Below are 26,335 nucleotides of genomic sequence, written 5' to 3'. Positions count from 1 at the left end.
ACTGAAAATGTTGCATCTTATCAAGGTTGCCTCTAAATCTACAGACATTTCTACAATCACCTTTAGCTCAGATTTAGGTTCACACAAGAGTCCTGGAGATAGCGACAGTAGCAGCAACAGTAGATGAGAACCATACAAGGTGAAGGAAGGGCTAGGTAGAATAAGAGAAACTAGATGCAGGATGAGGAAGAATAATAATCACAGAGGGCTACGGGCTCCACAAAGGAAAATTGGCTCTGTGGTCCCAGTTAAGCTGATTCACATGAAAAAGATCATAATGGTTCGAAATGATTGGTCACTACTGCTTCTCAGACCCTGTTAAAAGAGTAGCTGCCAGAACAGTGACTCAACCCATTTCTAACCACCCTATGCTTTGGGGTGGATTAATTCCAACAAGACCTTTGCCTTGGGCAGGATTGGAGCAGACAACCACTTCGGATGCAGAGTCACAATAGAGTAGCTTGCTCTTAGGAGGATGCAAGTCACTGGTGCAGGCTATGTGTATGCACATGTTAATAATCATTATGCCCTGGCTTTCAATTGAGTGCTTTTAATTTGATTATGTATTTTGTGGCTTTATATTTTGATTTTGTTCTGTGAACTGCCCTGAGACCTCTGGGTATAGGGCAGTAAAGTAAAGGTAAAGGGACCCCTGACCATTAGGTCCAGTCGTGGCCAACTCTGGGGTCGCGACGCTCATCTCGCTTTATTGGCCGAGGGAGCCAGCTTACAGCTTCCAGGTCATGTGGCCAGCATGACTAAGCTGCTTCTGGCGAACCAGAGCAGCGTATGGAAATGCCGTTTACCTTCCCGCCAGAGTGGTACCTATTTATCTTTAATGTGCTTTCGAACTGCTAGGTTGGCAGGAGCAGGGACCGAGCAACGGGAGCTCACATCGTTGCGGGGATTCGAACCACCAACCTTCTGATCGACAAGTCCTAGGCTCTGTGGTTTAACCCACAGCACAATCCGGGTCCCTATAGGGTGGTATATAAATTCAATAAATCATAATCATAATCCTCCCCTTACAAAGACTCACCTGCACTACCAGGGGTTCCTTTGTGAAACTTATCAAGGGTTTTCCAACAAGGCAGAGGAACAAACAAGGAGACGCAAGCCTTCCTGGCAGTTCCTTCACTCCTCCCTTCCCTTCACATACAACTGAAGGGAAGTAACTGGGTGTGTTCTTGGGCAAGCCTGGGCCGACCTTAATGGCAACCTACTGGCGGATCCATGGGAGATTTGCAGTCAGATTGACAAATCTTACAACTGAATTTTGATGTCAGTAGAAAGGTTGTCCATAGAAAACAAAACACGACTCTCCTACTTGGCTGGCTTTGCGTCTCTGGCTAGTTTTTAGAATCAAAATCCTGCCCCTGTGGCGACTCAGAGTGCATGACGTACCGTACCTGGACCTGTGCATACAGGTTCATCCCAAGACACGGCTCCCAAATCCCGTGTTTCCCATTGGCAGCCCTTGGGGTTCTAGCAGGAAGGGAAGCAAAGCCGGTCCTGCAAGCCTTGAGCTCGCCCACGTCTGTCCTCTAGGGAGGGAACTGCGTAGAAGAGGCGAAGGGGGCTCGTCGCCGTCCACAACCCCGGAGACAGGGAACTGGGTTTCGGAGGAGAGGAGCCGGGGTGGGGGTCTTCACCTGCGTCCGCCTTACCTGGCCGTCCCCCCCAAAGGAGCCAGTGGGCGGGGCTTCGCAAAGACGGCCCTCCGTCACCAGGAAAAGGGCTCCATCCTCCTCCAGCCGGCAGCGCTAAGCGCCTCCCGTCGTGTTCTCTGTGACGTCACAACAAGCGGTCCGCCCCTTTTCATCCATCTCGACCAATAGGCGTGCGAAAGGGAGGGAGGAAATGGGAGAGAGCGGCGGTTGAACCCGGAAGAGGAAGTGCCGACGCTGAGGCGACTGCCGGAAGTTGAAAGGACCCGACTCGGTTTGTTTTGGTGGCAGCTGACGGGGACGGCGCTTCTGTTCCGCAGGCTTCGTCGCGGGTGGTTCGCCATGGTGTGCGAGAAGTGTGAGTTTGTTCGGGGAGGGGGCTGAAGGAACGGTGGGGCGGCGGTTAGCGGAGAATGTGACGTCACGGGGGCTACGTTTTGAACGGCCGTTGTTTTGAACGGCGGAGCCTCCGCGCGAGAGACCCATAGAGCGACGCTTCTCAGAGAGATGGTATAAGGAGGCAGTTCTGGAGTCTTGTGTGCCCCCCCCCTCAAGGCATCGCCCTACAGAGGAGGAGGAGGAGGCGTCTCTGTATGAGTCACCGTTCTGGCTTTCCTCCCTTCGAAACATAAGTTAGAGCCCTGCTGGATCAGGCCCTAAGGCAGGCATGTCCAAAGTCCGTTTCGGGGGGGCCTAATACGGCCCCTGTGGCAGTTTATTTCCTGGGGTAAAATCCTTAAAAAACCCCAACAACTTCAACCCTAAAAAAATAAGCTCAACAACTTCAATCCTAAAATAAGTTTAACAACCTCAATCCTAAAATAAGCTCAACAATTTTGGGGTAAAATCCTAAAAAAAAGTTAACAACTTCAATCCTAAATAAAGGTCAGCAACTTTGGTCAGCCCTCAGGGCCCTTCACTTCATCAAATCTGGCCCACTTTGAAAAAAGTTTGGACACCATTGCCCTAAGGCTTGCCTGCTCCAGTATCCCATTTATTTACAGGGACCAACCTACTTGGCCCTCTGCATCAGTAACTCATGCAGAACCACAAGTGGATTGGCTGCTGATGGGCAAGTGGTTTCTTAACTCATTTACACACTGAAGCAAAACATTTTGGGGCTAAAGAGTGAGGTGTGCCTCCAACTTCTATTCAGTAAAAGCATGGGGGTGGGGTAGGAGTTAACGGTGAAATCATGATGAGGTGCATCATGCTATTGGTGTTCTGAGAATTCATTGTTCATTTATTAGGCAGGCTGGATGCATTGACATCTAACATGCAAGGCTAAAGCTATCAGTGGCTACTAACAATGAGGTATGCCTCTGAATACCAGTTGCTGGGGCACAGCAGTGGGACAGGGCTCTTGTTTTCATATCCCACTTCCATGGGAAATAGAGTGCTGAACTAGTTGGTCTTTGGTTGGATCTGGAAGGGTCCTTTGTATGTTCGTTGATGATGACCACTCAGCCTGGTAGGCCTGCATGAGCTTTGTTTATCAGCTATGGATGTCTACTTTTCAAAGGGATTAGTAATAGTAGTGGATTAATAGTATTACCTATACTGTATTACCCATGTTCAAATAGTTGAACTAATTTGAAGGTGGGCCTAATGAAATATGTGGTGTGTTCTCAAAAGACTTCCAAAACATAGATTGGTATATCACAGCCTTTGCATTTCTGTTTTTCCATAGGTGAGAGAAAACTTGGTACTGTAATTACACCTGATACATGGAAAGATGGTGCAAGAAACACCACAGGTATTTCTAAATACTATCTAATCACTTCAGTAGATATTCTTTCTAACATTTATTGATAAGCAAACCTTGAAATGTGAGTAGATTACCTTCAAGGTGCATTATTTTTTGCAATCTTATTTCAGATGCTTATATGCAAGTGTTTGTCTCATTTATGTTATGGTCCAGAGATGCAATTTGCTACAGATCTGTTATTTTGATGCCAGTAGCAATTTATTTAGGCTTAGGCAGAGTAACAAATAGAAAAAAATGCCTCCCTCATGCACCCACACACCCCACACCACTGTGAGCACTGCAGACTCCTATCCAATATATACTGCTTTGGCTCTTTGGGCCAGGAAAGATGGCCCATACAGCTGCCAGGAGCAGTGCAAGAGTGTGCTTACAAACTGAGATAAGCCGTAGGACTTGGGAGAGACAGCTGGTTTTGTGGTGAGGCTTAGGAAAGAGAGAGAAGGGGATGGTGAGAAATGCAGTTATACAGTATAGGCAGTGGGAAATGGAGAAAAGTGGGCAAGTAGGACATACTTACGACTTGAAAGTTTTTTTTACAGTAGCACAGAATTTGGATGATTCTTTAAAGTTCTTTTTAGAACTTCCATCAATTTTCTCATTCATTGGGTATTACTCATTCACTCATTTTATTTTATCAACTCCAGTGGCAGAGATCCCACTGCCCATCTCCAGGCTCAAAACAAGGGTAGGAAAACTCCTTGTTTTCCTGGAAAACCTCAACAGGAATCCTGGGTTTGGTACCAAGTAACCTGGGAGTTTTAAAAAATCTGTCTGTTAAACTTTAATTGATTTAATTAGTTCAGTTATTCAAAGAACACTGAAGTACTAATCAGAACTAAATTTGTGAAATGTTCTGATTGAATCATCTGTATAAAGGCAGCATATTTCTGTAAACGTAGTACATCATATAGAAAAACTGGGCACCTTGCACACATGTATTCCCCCTACCTCTTTTTTGGTTGTATTCTTGGAAAATAAGGGATGTGTGGATGTGTGAGCATGGGTCTTAATTTATAATAGTTTTGCAAATTATGTATATCAAGCAATAAACTTATTTGTTCTTTTTAGAAAGTGGTGGGAGAAAACTAAATGAAAACAAGGCATTGACATCAAAGAAGGCAAGGTAACTGAAGTATTAAATTATCATCATCATTATCATTACCCACTCTTCACATGCAGTTCCTAGGGCAGCTTGCAGAAATTAAAATTCAGAATGAAAACAGTTAAAACAAATTAGGGTCACAGAAATAGAGTGGGTCCAGAAAAGACACATCTCAGTTGTCCAAAGGCCTGGATAAAGAGGTGCATCTTCAGGACTTCCTTGAAACCTGCATAGTGAAGGTGCCAGATGCACCTCTGTGAGGAGGGAAAACAAAGACTTAAGGGCTGCCACAGAGAATGCCCTCTCTTGGGCCACCACTACCACCCAAATCTCAAAGGGTGCTGTAACTACCAAGAGGGCTTCCTTTGTTGATCATAACAGGTTAGAGGATCTTGTCAGGAAGGTGGTCTCTCAGATATTTGGGGCTTAATTTGTTTACGGCTTTAGTAACTAGCGTGCGCACCTTGAATTGAGTCTGGAAACAAGCTGGCAGCCATTGCAGCTGTTTTAAAAGGTGGGTTTTGTGAGGTTTATAAGCATCCTCAGTCACTAATCTGGCTGCTGCATTTTAGACCAGCTGAAGTTTCCAAGTCATTTTCAAGGGTAGCGCCACATGGAGCACATTGCAATAATTCAATATTGAAGTTACCAAAGCATGGAGTACAATGGCCAAGTCATTTCTGTCCAAAAGGGGCTGTAGCTTTCCCCCCTTTCCTCTGCACACATACACATATCACCTTACTTTATGCCACCTTTGCAGCCAGCTATTATGGCTGCCATTGCTTCCTCTTTGTGGGCTCCAGAGATGTAGCTAGAACAGCTGCCAGAGCAAAGATGAAACAGATGAACGATGAAAGTGCCATGAGACTCTGGGGAAATGAAAGACTGATTGGGAAAGACCCATTGTGTCCTTTTTGAAACCAGTTTTCAATCTTTTCTTCTCTGCCTCATGGTCCTCCAAGCTGGAGCGTGGCAGAAGTGAAATGCAGCATTAGCAGTTGACTGTTATACCTCAATTACATAGCACTTGACTTTCAAACCATTTTCCAGTATCAATTATGCAAAAAATCCTCTGGGCAGGTTTACCTGTTTTGTGCAAGAGGTGTGGTAAGAAACTTTTTGAAAAACATGTCAAGCATACCTACATAGTTTAAAGATGTTGATGTGCAAACTAGTCTACATTTGATAAAGCTGAAGTGAAGAACTGCGTCTGATCAGCTTTGTAACTGGGAAGTTGCTTTTGAAGATTTTGTTATCAGCCAATTCTGTCTTCTCTCTTGTCTACCTTCCCCCATCCTCATCTGCTCCCAGCTGTATGAAAGTATGTTGGAAAACTTTCTATGAATAGGCAATTCAGTTACTCTCCCCCCCCCCCTCTTTCTAGGTTTGATCCTTATGGTAAAAACAAATTTGCAGTATGCCGAATTTGCAAAAGTTCAGTTCATCAGCCAGGCTCCCACTACTGCCAGGGATGTGCATACAAAAAGGGTGAGACATTTGGCATCAATTCTTCTCTTGTTCAGTTGTTTTTGTACTTTTGGACTAAAAGAAAATGTTTCATTCTCACTGTTCTTCTCATTCTGTTCTTCTCATTAATAGGCATCTGCGCAATGTGCGGGAAGAAAGTGTTGGATACAAAAAACTACAAGCAAACATCCGTTTAATTATATACTACGAACTTTTTCTTGACCAGCTTTACTTTAAAAACAGTTATCAACGTTGGGGGAAAATGTAAAAGATGACAGACACCGTCAGAATTTGCATGGACCTTTAGTTGCACTTTGTTAGCGCTGATTGTAAACCTGGATCAATGGTCCAATTCATACCTGTATAAATTTATAATAAGAAAACTGGTGTGTTGGCAACTTGATATGGTCACAATTGCCATTTGGCGTTTTGATCTAGTGATATTAATAGTGATCTGCTAGTGAGACTTAATGGTATAAATAGAAAAAATGTTTCAATTCAACTCATTAGGCTAGTTTTGAAGAAAAACTCAAAAAAGCCAGCAGATCAACTTTTTTCTTTACCCCACTGCTATAACAAGAATTTGTAGATTGCAAGTCTACCAGCAGAGGGATTGCCGAAATAAAACTGGCATAAAATAATTTGTTTTTTAATGTAGGTTTACTTGCAAATGTATGAAATGTTGCACAACTTGGAACCCACCAAGCCAACCACCAGCTCTGTAAGCTTCCCGGTTTTGTTGCCTGCCTATAAGTGCAAAAACAAAATGTTCTCAAGAAGCTGTCAGGTTAAAATACATGGTTGGTTGGCTTCATTCAACTAGGTGAGTCCAACATTCTTAGAACCTGGTATATAACAAGTGTGCTATCGTTGCCAGCATTATTTCCTTTAATCTGGTTTTGTTGGGGTGAAGCTTGAAGTTGAATGAAGAAACCTAGCATAAATTAGCCTTTAACTTCATGATTCAAAATTGGCGTTGGGGCATTATTTGTGCATGGATGAAAAATTGTATATAAAGTGTTTCCATTTTGTTGTGCTTAAAAAAAGAGGTGACTGCCATATAATCTTGGTTGAGGGTGGTATTAGGGTGTTCTTGTATGTTATTTTTGTTTCTTAGTGTGTTATTCTTTGATCTGTTTGATAGTTAATACATCCCTTGCATATTGGTGTTGCCATGCTGTAGTGTAGAGAATAGAAGTAAAAATAATCCAGGATTTGATTCTGAAGGAGAAAAGCCACCTTGGTTTGGCTAGATGTGGCAGCAGGACATACCACTTGCCCTCTTGCCTGCCCATATGTTGGAGTTCGCTTCAGAGGCTATTCTCTGGGAGTCATCCACCTTCTGAGGTTAGAGAGGTGATGGCTGAAGAGAGGGCCTTTTCAGTAGTCTCACTCCAACTCTAGTATACAGTCACCAAGAAAGCTTGCCCTAGCACCTACTTTCACTGCCAGGCAAATATATTTTCTTTTTCAAGGTTCTCAGCACCTTCTGCATATATATTTATTTTATCTTTCTGCTTTAATAATCCTTGGAATTTCAGTTCCTGGTTTAATTTCTGCTTGAGATGTAAATGTAAACGACAGAACTCAGATGGCAGAAGACTTGGACCAGCTCCATGCAAACAAGTTTCAGAGCTCATGTGAAAGTTATTCTGTGGAGCCGGAACACCAACTTATTTGTAAAATGTTTTCAAAATAAGCACTTTGACCTGAATGCCATGTTGATTAGGGAACTTGGAATCAAAACTGTTACTTGGATGAATATCAGTTATTTCATGGACAAGGTGCGTAAGTGCAGTGTGAACCACAACTTGCTATCTCAAACTTTGTCCTTCCTGGCTTGTAACACCTAGCAGGAGAAATTGGCAGGCCTGGTGGACATGATAGTCAGTGCACTTTTTGTAGCAGGATTCCTGTTGGTGTTCTCTGAAAGTCATTGGGCCCCTCAATAAAAAATCCTCCCCTGTCCCTGCTGATCTGGGCAAGACTATGTGGCGGGGGTTTATGATCAGAGATTCCTATGTCCCCCCCTCCCTATTACTTTTGAAGACTTTAAATATCTTTATTTTCTTATGCTTTTGGTGGTTGAATTTTGGTTCTTGCTGTCTACTGATTTCACTGGTTGTTCCATTATGTTGTTTTATTGATGAAGCAGTTTGTACATTTTTATAAATTTATTTAAAAAATGTAACTGCAAGGCAACATTCCTAAACACTGGATTGAAGTGTTCCGGAGTTTAAATGATGTATTTGTAAAAAAATAAATGCTGGCCAAAAATGCTAAATGTGATTGTAAAGCAGTTTGTGAATTGTGTGAGTTTGTAGCTCCATCCAGTGGTCCAAACAAAATGGCTGCCACAGGTTCTCTGCTTGTACCCATGCAATGCTAGTAGGTCTTTTGTCCAAATTGTGCAAATATGCTTGCCATCCTTTCCTTTGCTCTTGGCACGGTTGCTTTGCCCTTCTTTACAAAGGCAATTCAAGGATTTCTTCACTGATTACGGTAGGTTAGTTTGTGCCCAGTGCTGACTCCAAAGCATACATTACTTGGACAAAAAACTACTATTACAATTCATTCAGTCTTAAATTTCTTGCATGGCATTAAGGGGTAATGGAGATACTAAAATACAAGGAAATACAGTACAATATGCAAACCTAAATATGAAGCATGCAATATGGCTATTTTTAATATTTTTGGTACAATAAAACTCTTCAATCTTTTCAGTACAATAATAGAGTTGGAATGCCAAACTATTACTCTGCATTATAAAGCATTTAATAAACCCAGCAGTAACACAACTTTTTCAGTTAGTATACATTTTAGCACCACTTTTACGCAGCTATTTTCTCTTACTAAATATAAAAATCAAACGATTAGTTAAGAGGAAAAGGAGATAGCCTCACACTGCTAGAGAGTTCAAAGTTTCTGCTGCTGGTGTGTGAATGGGCAGGTTCCCAATGTGTTCCTATACAAAGAGCCACTCGGACAACATGCAGGTCAGCGCAACCCTGTTTTCCTCTTAAGCACCTGATTTAAGTGAACTGTGTGTATACATAGTATGTATGACATAACAAAGGAATATTCTTCAGGAAATGCCAGCACTTTCTGTGTTGTCTCAAGTCTCTAGATCACAGGGCACATCTCAAGTTTTGTTGTACAGTACAGATTTGATTGTGTTTACAATACTTTGTATAACATAAAAAGCCACAGCCCCCCCCAAATGCGGTCATAATGGGCCATGAAACACTTAGCAACAATTCTAGCTAAAGAGAACCGATGGAAAGAATCCCCACTTAAAACAAGTTTTCAAGAATAGCGCAATGCCGTATGTCTTACTCAGAAGGGAGTCCTGCCACGCGGTGTGGCAGGAGGGATTGGCAAGTGTGGTAGGAAGTCTCGAGGACAATCAAAGAAACATTTAAACATTTCAGCGTAGTGTAGTATAGAATCATTTTTTTAAAAAATTAGTTGTGTTCTGTGTTATAAATCAAGCCCTGCTAGCAGCTGTTTCTTTTAGTTTTCCAATGTACTACCAATAAAAAAATTCAGTGTGTCGCAAGCAAATTTTTATTCTGAAAGTGTGGCCCGGAGAAAAAAGTTTGAGAACCAATCCTACTGTATCTAGTGGGACTTGTTCCCTGGTAGGTGTGCACAGGATTGACGTCTCGAGAGTAAAGATTCCTCATCCCCTTTTTATTTGTGCCAAGGCACAAATCCCAGTTAGAAAACTGGCAACAGTAATTGGCTTGGTATCACGCACTGGAAAGCCTTTTGTGGACATATCTGCATTGTACGTGTGCAAACATGGGCGTAGCCAGTATTTTTGTTGGGGGGGGGCAGGACTCTTGTTATGGGAGGACAGAACCGACATGATTGGTCAATTATGGTAGTTAAGTATTTCTATTGTTTTACTTGATTGTGCTACAAGAGGGGCAGCTGCCCCCTTCCCAATCTAATTCACTCAGCCAAGTCATTGCGCAAGCAGAACAACTATAGCTTTCACAAGTGCAATAGAATGTCTCTTCCTCCCAGAAACCCTGGGCCAGATTTGGCTGTTGCAAGGGGAAGAGAGAGAGGGGACATTCTGTTGCACCTCTAAACATCATTCCAGCCATGCAACGACTTAGCAGGATACAACCCTGGCTCCGAAGCAAACATGCAAAGGTTTGCCACCATGAACTAGTTAACCAGCAATTTATGTTCCCTGGACAATCCCAGGGGAGAATGGATTGACATGTTATCTTTTAACATAATTCTCAGCACCCTAACCAAACTATCATTCCCAGGATCCCTTAGAGCAGGCACAGGCAAACTCGGCCCTCCAGATGTTTTGGGACTACAACTCCTATCATCCCTAGCTAACGGGACCAGTGGCCAGGGATGATGGGAAGTGTAGTCCCAAAACATCTGGAGGGCCGAGTTTGCCTGTGCCTGCCTGAGAGTAAGCAAAAACGAGTCAGTCAATATTAAACCAATAAAAGTTTGTAAGGTAGATGTATTTTGAGTGGTATTTGTGCTTTTTTCTTCTTTTTTTAAGTGAGGCTCTCATGCCACAAAGGCAAAAGTACCTAAGGAAGACACAGAGCGGGACCAGTAAGGAGTAGGGCCAGGGGTAAGGGGCCTGGCAGGCTTCCTAGAACCAGAAATACGAGACCTAGGGGGCCACATTTGGGCCTGAGGCTCCCCCTACCTGCACTAGAACAGGCCACCCCTGGACCATCCACTGAGCGTACTGATGAAGAGAACTGCAGCCAATCCTAAATGCACCTACACAACACACCTTTGCAAATAAGCCTATCTTGCATTCACATTTTATGTGCTCAAATGTGCGACTCTTGTGATGCATGAAAACTCACGGGAGAGGATGGATCGCTTGCTTTGTTCTCAAAGGGTTAGAAGATGCAGGGTGCAAAGAGGCCCTTGGCTCACCATGTCACAAGACGCTGCCTTATCAGGGATACCCGATTGCTTTGCTGCAAAATGGGAGTTCGGTGCTTGTGCTGCCTAGCTAATGTTTAACGACACTCTTAAGGTGTTACCCAGAAGCGAGAACAAAGCTGTGGTGCAGTTATTTATTTTCTTCTCTTTTTTTGCTTTCACCTTTTTTTTGGTCTTCTTCTTCTTCTTCTTTTATGGCACAGATTCTGGCTCACAGAAGGCAATTATGTCTTGGCAACTGGTTTCGAGTGTGGGATCCAAACCCACAGAGAGCCGCAAGCTGCTGTCGTTTAATTCTTGATCAAGGCGAGAAACTCCTCCCTGGTTTTGGGATCTTCCCGCAGGACTCCAAGCATGGCGCTCGTAACGGTTTTGCTGCTCATCTTCTGAACTCCCCTCATGATCATGCACATGTGCCTGCCAGGGGACATTCAAAGAGGCATTTTTAGTATCAAATTAGCAGCAGGAATCGCTAACACCCATGCCATTGTGGTTTATTTTCCACGGTGAACGATGTCCAAAGCAGCTGACAACCTCAGAAGGTCAAGAACCACATAATAAAATAACAGTCAGATTGCAAAGATTAATTCAGAGCTTGCTACACATTTTTGTAAAAAATAAATAAATGCTGAGTTACATAAACTGCAAAATCACATGGCGCTATACCACTGCAGGGGTGTGTATGAATTTTAAAATTTTGCCCACAGACATACAATGCCTCCCAAGCTACTTTACAGTGCAACCCCATAAATATCTACTCAGAACTCAGTCCAGTTATGGTTATGTACGCATTTTACACTGTTTTACACTTTACACTGGCTCTCGTGCACTTCCATCGGTGGTGTCCGATGCCGTGTACACGTGACATCAGCCACAATCCCTACCTTTCCTGTACAGTGGTACCTCTCGTTGCGAAAGGGATCCGTTCCGGAGACCTGTTCGCAACCTGAAAAGAATGCAACCTGCTTCTGTGCACATGCAGGTCACAATTCGCTGCTTCTGCGCATGCGCGTGACGTCATTTTGCGCATCTGCACATGCACGAGTGGCGAAACCCGGAAGTAACCCTTTCCGGTACTTCCGGGTCGCTGCAGGACGCAACCTGAAAATGCGCAACCTAAAGCAAACGTAACATGAGGTATGACTAGTTCAGGGGTCAGCAAACATTTTCAGGAGAGGGCCAGTCTACGGTCCCTCAGACCTTGTGGGGGGCCGGACCCCCCTTCCCGTAAGGACCCCCCCCACTCATGCTCCCGCTGCCTCACCTTTGGCGGTGTCGTCATCGTCCTCTGCCTCTGCCAGAGGTCCACAGGGCACAGAGCCCATACCGCTGGCCTGGGTGGCGGAGACAGCCTCCCCGCCGCCGCCGCTTCCTCCCGCTCGGCTCTTGGCCATATGCGGCCGCCTCAGGGGGAAGGAAGGGGTGCCGCCCAGAGGCGTCCGCGGCTTCAGATTGACAGCAGTAGCTTCCTGCAGCCAATCCAAAACTGCGTCAGTGTCACTGCCCACCCAAAGGCGTCCACGGCTTCGGATTGGCAGCGGGAGCTTCCTGCAGCCAATTTGAAGCCGTGCCAGCACAGCGGAAGTCAGTTCCCGCACGGCGAGGCCTCCGTGCTGGTTTAGCGCAGGGACTGACCGAGTGGGCGACAGGGTCCGTGGACCGGATTTACGAGCCCGGTGGGCCATATCTGGCCCCCAGGCCTTAGTTTGCCGACCCCTGCTGTAGTTTCTTGAGAAACACAGCTGTTTGCGGCCGCTTTGAAAATAAAAACCACTTCCCCTTCACAGTTATGCTGAGGTGTGTGCCATTGGGACAGCTGCTGCACGTGCTCAGAAGGCAGCTTCACCAATAGGAGTTCAGTGGGGAGATGAACAGGAGATAACATCCCTACCCCCTCTCTGGTGTAGAATCATAGAGTTGGAAGGAATCCCAAGTTTCATCTAGTCCAACCCTCTACAATGCAGGAATCTCAGCTAAAGCATCCATGACAGACAGCTGAAGAATATTGGGAAATGATATATAATGAGATGAAGAAAAAGTTTAAAACAACTTTCCCCAAAAAAACCGGATGCATTTCTGTTAGGAATTGTTAATACAGAGGTTTCCAGGAGTCGGGGGGTGAGTTATTTAGGTATGCAACAACAGCGGCTCAGATTTTAGCTCCAAAATGGAAAATGAGTGAAGTCCTTAGTAAAGGAAGACTGACAACTGAAGATGATATAATATGCAGAATTAGCAGGTCTAACAAGTAGAATAAGAGACTAAGAAGAAAATGTATTTAAAAGAGGAATGGAAAATTCTCGTCTAATATTTTGAAAATAATTGTGTACAGCTGAAAACGCTGGCAGTATTAAAGTAATATTCAACAATATAACATATGTTGAAGAGATTCAAGATAGGAAAACAGAATTAGATGGGTATATTAAAATAAGCAGGAATGATGGATATATTAAATGTACCTTGTAAGGGGAGGGAGGAAAGTCAATGAATGTATGGTTTAATAGGTGTTTGATTTGAAATGTAAAATTTGAAAAGTAAAAAAGAAATAAAAAAAGAAAAAAAAAGCATCCATGATAGGTGGTCATTCAACCTGTTTTGTGTACAGCAACGTGCAACTAAGCAAGATTGTAATCCTATCGCTCACCTTTGAGTGAGCCGTACTGAGATTAATGGCACTTCCTGAGTATAGGATCATGCTGGGTTTCTTACATTGTTTATAGTGTGTGCTTTTAATAGTGATCATATGCAAACTCACCCGCCCCCAGCAAAAGAGGGAAATGGGGAAAATGCAATGAAGGTGTATATGATGCAACAGTTCCAAGCTGGACAGGGCATGCTGAACTTACGATGCTTCAATGACCACAGCCACTCCAACAGGCTTCAGGGCTTCAGTAATTGCCAGGGCAATCTGCTTGGTAAGCCGCTCCTGGACTGGAAAAATAATGGTGCTTTGTGAGGAGAAAAAAAGGGCTATTGGTTGGCAACTTCAAATACACGCTCACTGTTATTTTACGGATATATGCTTTGGTTAACTTTTGAATACATTCTTTTCTTTAATACAGTGGTACCTCGGGTTACAGACACTTCAGTACCAGAAATAATACCTCAGGTTGAGAACTTTACCTCAGGATGAGAATAGAAATCGTGCTCTGGTGGCACGGCGGCGGCAGGAGGCCCCATTAGCTAAAGTGATACCTCGGGTTAAGAACAGTTTCAGGTTAAGAACGGACCTCCGGAACGAATTAAGTTCTTAACCAGAGGTACCACTATAAATTGCTAACTTTGGAATAAATGAACTTACTGACTTCTGAATCAATTTGGTCCGAGCCAATTGTTCTCAAAAGAGAACTTTCAGCTAAGCTGGGGGAAAGGGGCTTTCACAGGCAAATGGGGGAAAGACTGTCTCCCTCCTGACATGTGTGTGTGTGTGTGTGTGTGTGTGTGTGTGTGTGTGTGTGTGTGAAATATTGAGTGAAAAGGACAAAACTCACTAGCACTCCCAGAGGTGGAGATAGCTGCTCTGGCACAAGCTGCGCACCTGAGGGCAGAGCGAGCCACCCCTGGCAGGCTGCTTCCTGGGCAAGAGGGGAGGGAACCGCGCCGCTTTGCCAGCAGCCTTCCTCCCTTCCCTCTTCCTTTTGACAGCATGGGGGAGCTCCTCCCCCCCACAGGAAGCAGTCCAGGAGCAGGGGGCAATGGCGCACCGCCCACCCGCAACTCCCAAACCTCTCCTAAGCTGTCAAAACGAAGGAGGAAGGGGGAAAGGCCACCTGCAAGGCAGCACAGCTCCGCCCCTTCCCCCGATGGCTCAGGGTAGGCTTGGGAGTCGAGAGCAGGCGCCGTGCCAAATGTCACCCCCCTCAGTGATGGCACCCCAGGCAAACTGCCCCCACCGCCCCCTTCCTCTGCCCCTGAGCGCTCCCCTCTGACTTAGAATTAAGGAGAACAATTCCTCTGAGGAGCTACTCAGCCCAGGAATTTGCTTTCCGCACTCAACGTGAGTTCCCAGTGACAGACTTTTTCTAACTATCTTTTTTTGTTTTTCATTTGAAGATTAAAAACCTTTGCCACTCTGCTGCAGATCAAACAGAGACTGACCAACTTGTCCTGATCTGCACATTCCTGTCTTGGAAGATTTGACTGGCGGGGCTGCCATCTTCCCATCCTGCTGCTCCTGCCACTGCATGCACACTGTGCTGACCTCCCACTGCCTTTCCCCTCCAGCTCTCAGGATGAAGCGGATATGGGGGGCATTTGGAGGACCAGAGAGCAAAGCAGCCCTGCTGGCAGTTATTGGGGATGGGGAACCTGTGGTCCTCCAGGTGCTGTAGGGCTACAACTCCCTTAGTACTGGCTATACTGGATAATAAGACCAATGGGATTTGGAATTCCACAATATCCAGAGGCCCGCAGGATTCTTAAAGTAATTTTGTTTCTCACAGCACACTCAGGGAAATTCATGCCCCTGAGAAGGGGTGCCTAGCTACTGCCCCTCCAGGTGGTGTCAGACACCAACTCCCAACAGCCCCAGCTAGCACGGCCAACAGTCTGGGAGTTATAGTTCAAGAAGGTCTAGATCAGGGTTTCCCCAAACTTGTGTCTTCTGCTGTTGTTGGACTAAAACTCCCATCATCCCTGCCTAGCAGGACCAGTGGTCAGGGATGATGGGAAATGTAGTCCAAAACAGCTGAAGACAAAAGTTTGGGAACCCCTGGTCAAGATGGCCACAGGTTAGCCACTCTTGCCCTAGAGTGACTCCTAGGGGTGGCATTAGATGAACATAGGGGAGTTAGCAAGAAGGCAGAGCTGCACCCTATTGCAGAAGGGATACAAACCTTGAAGCCTTCGGCTGAATATTTCAACGATTCTGGAGGGAGAAAAGATAACAGTGTGAGAAAATAAATGGCATGGTGTCAAGAAACAGATGAGCAAATAGAATGCAAAACGGGAACAAGCAAGACTCACTCTCAGGCTGCAGTTGTCAAGGTTTTACCTTTGGAGTACAGTCGTACCTTGAATCACGAACGCCCCAAACATTTTGTCTCCTGAACATCGCAAACCCGGAAGTGATTGTTCCGGTTTGCAAACGTTCTTTTAGAACCTGAAGATCCAACCGGGCTTCTGAGGCTTCTGATTGGCTGCAGGAGCTTACTGCAGCGAATCAGAAGCCGCAATTTGGTTTTCAAATGTTTTGGAAGTCAAACGGACTTCCAGAACGGATTCCATTCGACTTCCAAGGTAAAACTGTACTCATGCTTTCAAATAAAAACATGAGGTAATCACTTTTCTTGAGGGTGGGGCAAGGTAAAAACACATCAGCACCAACAGCTTCTCCCAACTTGAGACTGCCATTTGCGGTCCCCAGAATTCCTCAGAACAATAATATGTAGGAACTTAAGAAAAGCCCTGCTGGATCAAGTTAAAGACCCATCTAGTTCAGCTCTCAGATGCCTCTGCGAAGCCTGCCAGCAGGACCCGGAGTGCAACAGCTCTCTGCCTACTTGTGTTTCCCTCAACAATGTCTAGGCAACGGGATGACCATATACATACGTAATAGACAATCTTTAAAATCATAAAAGGTTCAAATAATGCAGTGACTACATTATTACATGAGCACTGTTCCACAGAATTTGATATTTTCATTTATATACATTCATTCGAAATAAGATGGGTTTATGAAGCAATTCTATATCCTCCCACCACGCTGATGAAGAATTCTACGAAACAGTAGTCAATATCCGAATTACCGTTCAGTGTTGGACATCATCGTTGAATACACAAAGCTTCACAGCTCGTCTTCCAGCGTACAAAGTTTGCTACCTCGCTTCATTTAAAGATTTTCAGAGACTTTGAGACTAAAGATTTCATTTTGAACTTTTTGTGATTTGAAGGAATTCTATAAATATTGTCTATTACGTATGTATATGGTCATCGTGTTGCCTAGACATTGTTGACATTCTCTTTGCAACACAGGAGTTTGTTTGGATACTTGTGTTTCCCAGCCACTAGCCTCCCGCAGCAGAGGGTGGATGTCCTCAGACCGCCTGCAGTACAGAAATCTGGAGCAGTACAGAAATCTGGAGGCAGCAGAGTCCGATTCAATCTGCACCACTGGACTGTTGCAAAAAAGAAAAGAAAAAGAAAAGGGATAACTCCCATGTGTGTGGTCCTGAGCTCAGCAGCTTAGGAGGCACCCGTGGCCAATAAACGAATCATCTCACTTATCAGTGTTAACATCCCAGATCGCATGTAACTTCTAATTTCACATACACACAAAATGCACACAACTGTACATTCACGCATGCTTCAAAAGCCTAAGAAGAGTCATGATGGATCAGACACAAGGTCGAGTTGGAAGGGATCCCAAGGGTCATGTAGTTTAACCCCCTGCAATGCAGGAATCCTGCCCACAGCCGTCCCTGGGTGGGCTCGAACCACCAACCTTCCGGTTAACAGCCGGACGCATTGGCCCATTGCACCACAGAGAGAGCAGGTTGGTCCACCGGGTGCAACACCCCATTTCCCCATAGCGGGCAAGCGTGGTCTGAAGACAACGCTGTCTTGTTATTGCTCTCCAGCAAGTCTTATTCAGTGATAAGCTGCTACTGAACCTGGAGGTTCTGAATGGCCATGCTGGCTAAGTGCCACTGGCACAACCTCTCCTCCACAAATTTGTCTTAATTCCCGTACAAAGCCACCTGAGACAGCAGCCATCGGTACACGTTGCACAGGTGAATTCCATAAACAGACAAGAACGTAAGTTGTATAATAAGAACCTTGCAAGTTTGCTTAAGCCAACCACTTTCTTCCTCGGTAAGTATCCAATGTGCACCTGCAGATTCAAACGGAGAGGGGAGAATGATTAATACTGGATTCACAAGTGGAGTCTATCCCCACCGCAACACACCAGTTATGTTGCAGGGAATAGGTTTCTCCAACACACTCTCTGCTCTAGTCACTAATGCTGAGATTCTGAAATCTTGCTAATGCACAATTCGTTCCAAAGGGATTTGTGGATTTGCCTTGTTGGTCTGCGTTACAGCGGCCTGTCTGATCTGACTGGCAAGGGCAAGTAAAATCAAAATAATCCTCTTCCCCAAGGCAATTGAGGATACTTCCCCCAAATCTCTGTCAGTGATTCAAACTCACAAGTCTTCAGTGCTATTGGCTTTGATACAGCGGTTCTCAACCTGTGGGGCCCCAGATGTTGTTGGACTACAACTCCCATCACCCCTAGCTAGCAAGGCCAGAGCTCAGGGATGATGGGAGTTGTAGTCCAACAACATCTTGGGACTCACAGGTTGAGAACTGCTGGCTTAGAAGCAAACGTTATCCCATTGGCATAACGAGCAGGATGCTGGGGGGGGGGGACACACAAAACAGGCATCCCTACAGAGACCCCCATCACCTGGCAGTGAGGGCTGGGTGAGTGCGGAGGGTGAAGAGACCCTCTGCGTCTTGCCCAGCACAGGAGCATCCGCCCCAGGTGCTGGCGGACAGCGATACACCCCTGCATCATCCCCTTAAAAGAAAAGCAAGATAGCACATCTAACAGGGAGGAGGGAATAGGGTTTTTTTTTTTTAATAAATAAAAAATATGCCATGCTTGTAGTGCAACACAGCAGTGTGTCAGGGACAGGGCAGAGGAGGAATGGTGCAGACAACCTCCCCAGCCTGATCCTTCCAGAGAAGAAGGAGACAGTTCAGAATTACAACAGGGGCTTGAGGGAGAGGCAGATGAGGGGAAAGAGCCAGCGTGGTGTAGCGGTTAAGAGCGGTGGACTCGTAATCTGGTGAACCAGGTTCGCTTCCCCGCTCCTCCACGTGCAGCTGCTGGGTGACCTTGGGCCAGTCACATTTCTCTGAAGTCTCTCAGCCCCACTCACCTCACAGAGTGTTTGTTGTGGGGGAGGAAGGGAAAGGAGATTGTGAGCCGCTTTGAGACTCCTTCGGGTAGTGATAAAGCGGAATATCAAATCCAAACCCTTCTTCTTCAAATAATGGGAGAGGAGGAGGAAGCAGCACCAGAGGGGGGACAGCTGACACACTCAAATGTCTTTAGAAAGCATTCCAGACCCGCCCCCTCCCAGAACCTGGCAGGCATTGAAAGTAGGAGAGCAGAAAGCTCAGAGGCAGAAGGCACAGCTCAGCCACCGTAGGGATGACGCATAATGGGAGAGACGGAGGGGGTGGGGTTTGACTCAGAGCAATGCCATTGCTCCAAGTCGATGCGTTTCTAAGCCTCTCTCTGTGAATACTAAATAAAAGCAGATGGTAAGGACTTCCCCTTGTCTTGTCCATTCCTGGCAGCCTGCTGTGGGGGCTAGTTCCTCTGCTGCCTGACACAGTGCAAACTAAAGGTCACCCAAAGAACTCTGAGCCCATCTGGCTGGGTTTCCCCAGTCGCTCCAGCAGGGGGCCAACACTGGTTTAGACCACAAAGCGTTTCAGGTAACCAGTACCTTGCCGAAGAAAGGTACCAAGTGATGTTCGCAGAGGGAAAACATATCAATGTCCTTCACGATCACCATCTCGTCATGGTCCTCATCGAAAACTGCATCGTTGAGTATGTCTGAAAAGAAACAGAAGCTTTTCATGGAATAGTGGGAAAGTGCACTTTGTTCTATCTACCAGTTCTGGCCTTGAATAAAGAATAATTAGTAATACTGGGATGTGGATAGATGCTAGGAGAGGATGTATTTATTAGATATTATCCTTCCTTCCTCACGTTTGTGAGTTCAGCAGGGTGCCACCCATTTGCCAGCTTAAAAGGGGAGCTTAGTATTAGAGGTTACCGCCCACACACTTCCGCTGCGCTTTTCTGCTTGTGTGGTGGCACCTCGGTAAACCCACTTCTTACTGTTTGTAGCAGAGTTTTCCCCGGAGGCAGAGGACAAGAACAGGAGTCATACTCAAATTCACAGTCAATAGCTTCTTTATTGCTTGACTGGTTGCACAAGCATTTCTATTACTATTATATACAGTGTTACCTCAGGTTAAGAACTTAATTCATTCTGGAGGTCTGTTCTTAACCTGAACCTGTTCTTAACCTGAAGCACCATTTTAGCTAACGGGGTCTCCCGCTGCTGCCACGCTGCCGGAGCACGATTTCTGTTCTCATCCTGAAGCAAAGTTTTTAACCCGAGGTACTATTTCTGGGTTAGCGGAGTCTGTAACCTGAAGCATATGTAACCTGAGGTACCACTGTACAAGCTATTTACATTCTTTTTTTATCTCTCCAGCATGGTATAATCTCAGTCCAATAATTAACAATCCTGATGCAGCAAAACTCAGTTATCAGCAGCACACATTGTCTTACTTCCAACCTTGTTGTCAGTGTGCCTGCTGACAGTGTGTGTGTCTCTGTGTGTGCTTTCCTCGTGTGGAAATTGCACCCTGCAACTTCCTCCCTTTATTTGCACCTCCAGCTGACACCAATCAAGCCTGGAGTGCCACTCGTACACCCTAAAGTAAAAATCTGGAACCCTCTTTAAAGCTTGCAGGAACTTTTATCTGTTTCTTAAAGAATGTTTTCCTAACACCTAGATAGGTTAGTTTTAGCCTTTTAGCTTAAGGAATCCTGCATGCTTTAAGGCAGACTGGATTCTCCTGGTATTTCCCCCATTTCTCCCCCTTAAAACAATCACACAGTCTTGTAAAAGGTGAAAAATAACATTTGCTCACTCAGAACAGAGTAACAGAGATAACAGCTTTGTTCAGGCCGGCTTAAAATGGTAATTCAGCTACAAAGATGTGCTTTAGTCTAGTTTGAAATGGTGTCTGGGCATTGGACTTAGCAGATGCTCTCACATTTCTGGCTTGCTGATGAAGAGATGAAGGAGAGAGAGAAAAGAGAGGCTGTGCCCAGGCAGGTAAGTACCGGTAAGTAAGTATATATAGCTATGCCCTTCCTCTGTCAGGGCACAGTGGGAGTGTCTCTCACAGAGTTCTTTCTAGCAGACTTACAGGGAAACTCTGTGAGCTTCAGTTCCTATTATGTGCCTATCTAGCAAAACATGAATTGTTCGTTTGACTGCATTTTAAATACCCCACAAGTAACAGACCAAGAATGTTTAGGTCAAACTAGATAGGCAAGCCTAGAAAAATATTTCACATTCCTAGCAGCCGCGTGCTGCAGCAAACTGTAAAAATGTTCTCTCTTCCATTCATTTCAATTTCTTTTCATTCCACATTTCCACAAAAGTGATCTAAACATCAAAACGATGAAAACCAAAGTATTAAAAACCAGTAAAAATGAGTCTAAAAATTGCATTTAAAAGCTATCAGTGGCCCTAGAAAGAGCATAAAACAGTTTTTGTTGTTGTTGTTGTTTAGTCGTGTCCGACTCTTCGTGACCCAAATAAAACCTGTCAACAAGTGGGAGAAGCTTATTTCTCCAGGGAATGGCTTTCATTAGTCCGGCGGCACCATCACTGAAAAGGCCCTGTTCCTAGTACAGTGGTACCTCGGGTTACAGGCGCTTCAGGTTACAGACTCCACTAACACAGAAATAGTACCTTAGGTTAAGAACTTTGCTTCAGGAGGAAAACAGAAATCGCATGGCGGCAACGCGACGGCGACAGGAGGCCCCATTAGCTAAAGTGGTACCTCAGGTTAAGAACAGTTTCAGGTTAAGAACGGACCTCCAGAACAAATTAAGTTCTTAACTCGAGGTACCACTGCACCTGCCAATCACATTTCCAGTGAGAATGAGCTGAAGGAGCAAAGCCTCCTTCAGGGCCCAGGCAGGTTTAGATGGGTAAAGATGGTCCCTAAAGTACAGTGGAACGTCAGGTTGCGGATGTAATCCGTGACAGAGGCACTTCCACAACCTGTAGCGTTCATAACCTGCAACGCTGTGTCTGTGCACGCGCGTGACGTGATTTGGCGCTCCTGCGCATGCGGTGAAACCCAGAAGTAACCCTTTCCGGTACTTCCGGGTTTCCCGCGGTCCGCAACCTGAAAACATGTAACCCAAAGCATTTGTAACCCAAGGTACCACTGTAACCTGGTCCTCAGCAAGGAAATTGCTAAGTGCCAGTGTCACATTTTTAGTTGTCTGCTGGCATGGTGCCTTCAGATTCTGGGGTTCTGCCTTGGGGATGGGAGCTATTTTAGTCAAAGTAGTACCCCAAATCCCACTGAACCACTAGTATGGGGAGTGTGCAATGCTCATGTAGGATCAGGGCTCCTGCTTCAGGATTCTCAGCCACGTTCTACAACAAGTCTTATCCCTTGAAACGAGAATTGTGTCTGTGTGTTCAGAGTTGCACATAGCTGTAAAGCAAATGCAAGTAAACTTTCAATGCTTACTGAGTTATAAACTTTATTCATTCATTCATTCATACACACCCTCAATTCCCAGATAGTGCTGAATGGCTACATTATAGAAATAATCCAGTAACCCTGGAACAAGGTTTAAGAGGATTGCTAATCAACTTGCTTCCAGGCAGCAAGAACCAAGGAGCTGATTGTTATAGCCAGAGATTAATGTGGCCCTGAAATGAAAATGACAAAAGTCTGTATACAGTATTTGCTATGTCCCTCAAGGGATGGCAGTAAAGAATAAAGAGATATGAAGTGTGTCAGCTATGGCAGAGAGAATGTGCATGTTTACAATTTTTTTGTTGATTTTTGTTATTTGTGAATTTACTGACACGTTCCGTATTTTGTATAATTGTATTTCCAAGTGTTCTCTATTTCGAGGTCTCTGAATGTTTGCTTTAAGTCAGGGCACAAGTTTGCTGCAGAAAAGCAGCATATAAGTAAAATCCATCCCAAGCAGCTCAGTATAGCATTACAGGCTTGCTGATATTTCAATATTTCCAGGTCAGGCCTATTATTACACAATTTATGGTTACCTATTCTCATGTATGTATAAAATCTGTTTTTTTATTATTTAAAATATCTACAGCTCCAAGCATGATCAGTGGTGAGGCAGGATGAGAATTGCTGCTGACTAAACCCACTTTTTAAAAGAAAGAAAGGCATGCGAAAGAGATCACACAGACGCAGTCTTCCAAGAGGAGGAACAATACTGGATACACTTAATAAAGTGATGACCAGATTGTTCAGTGCCAATACAAAAGAAAATGCCTTTAGCTCAGTTGGTAGAGCATGAGACTCCTAATCTCAAGGTCGTGAGTTCGAGCCTCACTTTGAGCAAAATATTCCTACATTGCAGAGGGTTGGGCTAGATGACCCCAGCATCTTGGGGTCCCTTGCAACTCTGCAATTCTATGATTTGATGAATATATCAGCAGCATTAGCAGAGACATCACATTGCCGACAAAGGTCCGTATAGTTAAAGCTATGGTTTCCCCAGCAGTGATGTATGGAAGTGAGAGCTGGACCATAAAGAAGGCTGATCGCCGAAGAATTGATGCTTTTGAATTATGGTGCTGGAGGAGACTCTTGAAAGTCCCATGGACTGCAAGAAGATCAAACCTCTCCATTCTGAAGGAAATCAGCCCTGAGTACTCACTGGAAGGACAGATCCTGAAGCTGAGGCTCCAATACTTTGGCCACCTCATGAGAAGAGAAGACTCCCTGGAAAAGACCCTGATGTTGGGAAAGATGGAGGGCACAAGGAGAAGGGGACGACAGAGGACGAGATGGTTGGACAGTGTTCTCAAAGCTACCAACATGAGTTTGACCAAACTGCGGGAGGCAGTGGAAGACAGGAGTGCCTGGCATGCTCTGGTCCAGGGGGTCACAAAGAGTCAGACATGACTAAACGACTAAACAACAACAATCAGCAGCACTGCAGATTATTTTTAGGGCCCATCCTATTCCCTGGATTGCAATTTGTTTTAACCAATTTCAATACTGCATTTTAAAATTACCGTTATCTTCCCCAACACCTCACGGCAAAAGGTGGGTAAGAAATCTAATATAGTAATATTTATTCATTCATTTAAAATATTTTTCTATCACAATTCATTTTTTAAAAAACACCAGAGTGGTTTACAACAAAGCTATATAATAAAAATGTGCAATATATTCTTTACAATAAAATAATATCTTTTATTGTAAATAAAATAAAAATAATAACAAAAGCCATGCAGTAAAAACATAAAAAGTTTTAAAATAAAGACATTATGGGAAGGTGAATTCTTAATTGCCTGCATTTTTAAAATCAGAAAATTGTGGGAAGGTGTACAGTATTCTGAATTGTTCCCGACGGAACAGAAGTGATTTTAGCAGGTCTTCAAAAGATGAAACGAGGAGAGACACTTATTTTTACGCCGCTGATCTTGCCCACGAAGGCTTACGACTTAATAAATATAGGAAGCCTTTAAGGTGCAACCAGACCACTGGCGGCTTTTGTCAAAACAAGAAAAGAAAGAAAGGCGGGCATCTCACCTCCGACGGTTTCGCGGTAGCCCTTGGTGAGGAACTGCATGGCCTTGACGGCCCGACGGGGCGTGAGCAGCAGCCCTTCCCGGGTGGGGTCCTCGCCCAGGCCCTCCAGGATGGTGGTGTACGCATCCTCCAGGGCAGGCAGCCCGTCCCTCTCTTCCCGCTCCTCGCCTTCCCGGGCCCGGCTGCCTTTGTCCGACGGCGGGCGCGGGAGCTTCGCCGCCGGCTTGCGGATCTCGCAGGGGTTGCTGCCAGCCGCCAGCTCGCTCAAGCCCCCGAGGAGGCGTCCGGGGTGGCAGTCCCCGTTTCGGTAGCACTGCGCCTCCAGCCGCGGGCGCTCCATGGCGCAGCACGTGCGAGGCGCTTCGGAGGAGGGGCGCAGGGGCGCAACCGACGGCACAGCCCAGGCTTCGAGGGCGAATTTACGAGGGAGATTTTCTAAGGCTGCGCCAAAGTGCCTGGCAAAGCTGCTGCTGCTGCGGCGGCGTTTGCAAGGGCAGCGCGCTGGTGCATGCCCAAGGGGAGATCTAAGGGTATCTGGAGAGGGCCCCGACGACGCTGGGAGCGGAGGTTTCTGCAGGGGACTTTGGGTCCCCACCTTTTGCAGAGGTGGAAGGGCCGCGGGGTCCAGAGGAGGGCTGCTTTACTGCGGAGCTGAGCTGCGGCGCGCCTTGCGCAAAGGAGTGGAGTGGACGGCTCGCCCGCGGCGTCAGGGTTGCGCCTGGTGAAGGGCTGCTTGCGCGCCGGCCATCTGGTATTTATCGCGCCGTTTTGCCACGGCAGCCCTCCTCTCCTCTGTCAGAAGGCGACGTCTTGGGACTGTCAGCTGGGCAAGCTGCACTGAGGCGCCCTTTGTCACCTGCCGTCCCTCCTCTTCCTCGCTTGTAATCGCAGGAAACAAGCTCGGGACACGAGTGTTATGCACGCTGCACGCGGCTAATGCGCGCAACGAACGGCAACAGCAAACTCGCCGCCTTTGCGCATACGATCGTATGGTAGAGTTGGAAAGGGCACCGAGGGTCATTCAGTCCAACCCCCTGCGATGCAGGAATCGGGTCCGCTTCCCTCTCCGCCACCGTGGCAGTATTCCTCCCTCCGAGCTCCGTCTCCCTGAGTCCTGCCTTTTCCAGATGCTCAGCTATGGACCTTCTCCAATCACTCAGCTACTGCCTCGCCCCAGAAGCAGAGACGGCGAAGCTGCGGGCCTCCAAGTTCTATTGGACTCCAACTCCCATCAGTCTCAGACAGTGTGGCCAATCTGAATAAAATATGGGGGTGGGGAGGTAAGCCCCACATAATTGATCACAAGACACGGTGCACACACACCATTTGAATGGAAATGCCCGTCAACTTTGGGGACACACACACACGCACACACACACACTCAAACATTTTATTGGGGGAGCAAAGGGATCTCAGCCCCTAGGAATTGGCTCCTATGATCTCAACTAATTGGATGTTGGGAGTTGTATTCCAAAGGGCAACCAGAGAATGCCAACTTCCTCATTCCTGCTCTATTCTGCCTTGGTCGGAACACACCAGGATCCCTGTGTCCAATTCTGGGTATCACAATTTAAGAAAGATATTGATAAGCTGTGCAAAGGAGGGCTCTTGCTTTCTGGCATCTGCCTACAGCCTGCTTCCAGCTCTCACACACCACTGCCCTCAATTATTGTCCTTCTAACAGCTAGTTGAAGGGAGGCAGGTGGCGCTGTGGGTTAAACCACTGAGCCTCTTGGGCTTGCTGATCAGAAGGTCGGCAGTTCAAATCCCCGCGACGGGTTGAGCTCCAATTGCTTGGTCCCTGCTCCTGCCAACCTAGCAGTTCGAAAGCACGTCAAAGTGCAAATAGATAAACAGGTACCGCTCCAGCGGGAAGGTAAACGGCGTTTCCGTGCTCTGCTCTGGTTCGCCAGAAGCGGCTTAGTCATGCTGACCACATGACCCGGAAGCTGTCTGCAGACAAATGCCGGCTCCCTCAGCCTCTACAGCGAGATGGGTGCTGCAACCCCAGAGTCATCCGCAAATGGA

General features: G+C 45.9%; 3 protein-coding genes across 4 annotated transcripts in view; 1 reads left to right on the top strand and 2 right to left on the bottom strand.

The window, feature by feature from the left end:
• The window catches only part of PIGF (phosphatidylinositol glycan anchor biosynthesis class F), a 34,419-nt gene extending 32,614 nt beyond the window's left edge, over nucleotides 1-1,805 (bottom strand). Inside the window, exon 1 of one of the 2 annotated variants that reach the window (XM_028724841.2) lies at nucleotides 1,668-1,805. Coding sequence is in view for 1 of the 2 variants with exons in the window: in XM_077925521.1 (XP_077781647.1) it covers nucleotides 1,410-1,433 (24 nt within the window). In the remaining variant the exon portion in view is untranslated. Of the gene's footprint in view, nucleotides 1-1,409 lie in introns of both variants that reach the window. The other variant, XM_077925521.1, reaches the window with a different exon arrangement.
• Nucleotides 1,806-1,878: 73 nt separating this feature from the next.
• On the top strand, nucleotides 1,879-8,300 carry CRIPT (CXXC repeat containing interactor of PDZ3 domain). The gene is made up of 5 exons (XM_028724844.2): nucleotides 1,879-2,025; nucleotides 3,358-3,423; nucleotides 4,504-4,558; nucleotides 5,922-6,025; nucleotides 6,137-8,300. The coding sequence occupies exons 1-5, from the start codon at nucleotides 2,010-2,012 to the stop codon at nucleotides 6,199-6,201; spliced, it is 306 nt and encodes a 101-aa protein (XP_028580677.1). The 5' UTR covers nucleotides 1,879-2,009; the 3' UTR covers nucleotides 6,202-8,300.
• LOC114594756 (GTP cyclohydrolase 1-like) lies at nucleotides 8,030-26,091 on the bottom strand. The gene is made up of 6 exons (XM_028724846.2): nucleotides 24,308-26,091; nucleotides 19,405-19,514; nucleotides 17,719-17,774; nucleotides 15,778-15,809; nucleotides 13,789-13,873; nucleotides 8,030-11,359 (listed from the first exon to the last, which is right to left on the bottom strand). The coding sequence occupies exons 1-6, from the start codon at nucleotides 24,645-24,647 to the stop codon at nucleotides 11,233-11,235; spliced, it is 750 nt and encodes a 249-aa protein (XP_028580679.2). The 5' UTR covers nucleotides 24,648-26,091; the 3' UTR covers nucleotides 8,030-11,232.
• Between the last annotated feature and the right edge of the window lie 244 nt (nucleotides 26,092-26,335).

The sequence above is a fragment of the Podarcis muralis genome, chromosome 3 (assembly GCF_964188315.1).
Source record: "Podarcis muralis chromosome 3, rPodMur119.hap1.1, whole genome shotgun sequence".
NCBI classification, from domain to species: domain Eukaryota; kingdom Metazoa; phylum Chordata; class Lepidosauria; order Squamata; family Lacertidae; genus Podarcis; species Podarcis muralis.
Note: the sequence above shows the minus strand (reverse complement) of the source record. Positions and strands in the feature narration are given on the sequence as shown.

What these genes read in the sequence shown, in the direction of transcription:
- CRIPT (XM_028724844.2), top strand. An exon ending in TGGTGCAAGAAACACCACAG is followed by an intron (nt 3,424 to 4,503) that starts GTATTTCTAAAT and finishes TGTTCTTTTTAG; the next exon opens with AAAGTGGTGGGAGAAAACTA. An exon ending in TTGACATCAAAGAAGGCAAG is followed by an intron (nt 4,559 to 5,921) that starts GTAACTGAAGTA and finishes CCCTCTTTCTAG; the next exon opens with GTTTGATCCTTATGGTAAAA.
- LOC114594756 (XM_028724846.2), bottom strand. Translation starts at nt 24,647, where the DNA reads ATGGAGCGCCCGCGGCTGGAGGCGCAGTGCTACCGAAACGGGGACTGC. An exon ending in CTACCGCGAAACCGTCGGAG is followed by an intron (nt 19,515 to 24,307) that starts GTGAGATGCCCG and finishes GTTTCTTTTCAG; the next exon opens with ACATACTCAACGATGCAGTT. An exon ending in GCTGTGGTCATTGAAGCATC is followed by an intron (nt 11,360 to 13,788) that starts GTAAGTTCAGCA and finishes GTCCCCTGGCAG; the next exon opens with GCACATGTGCATGATCATGA.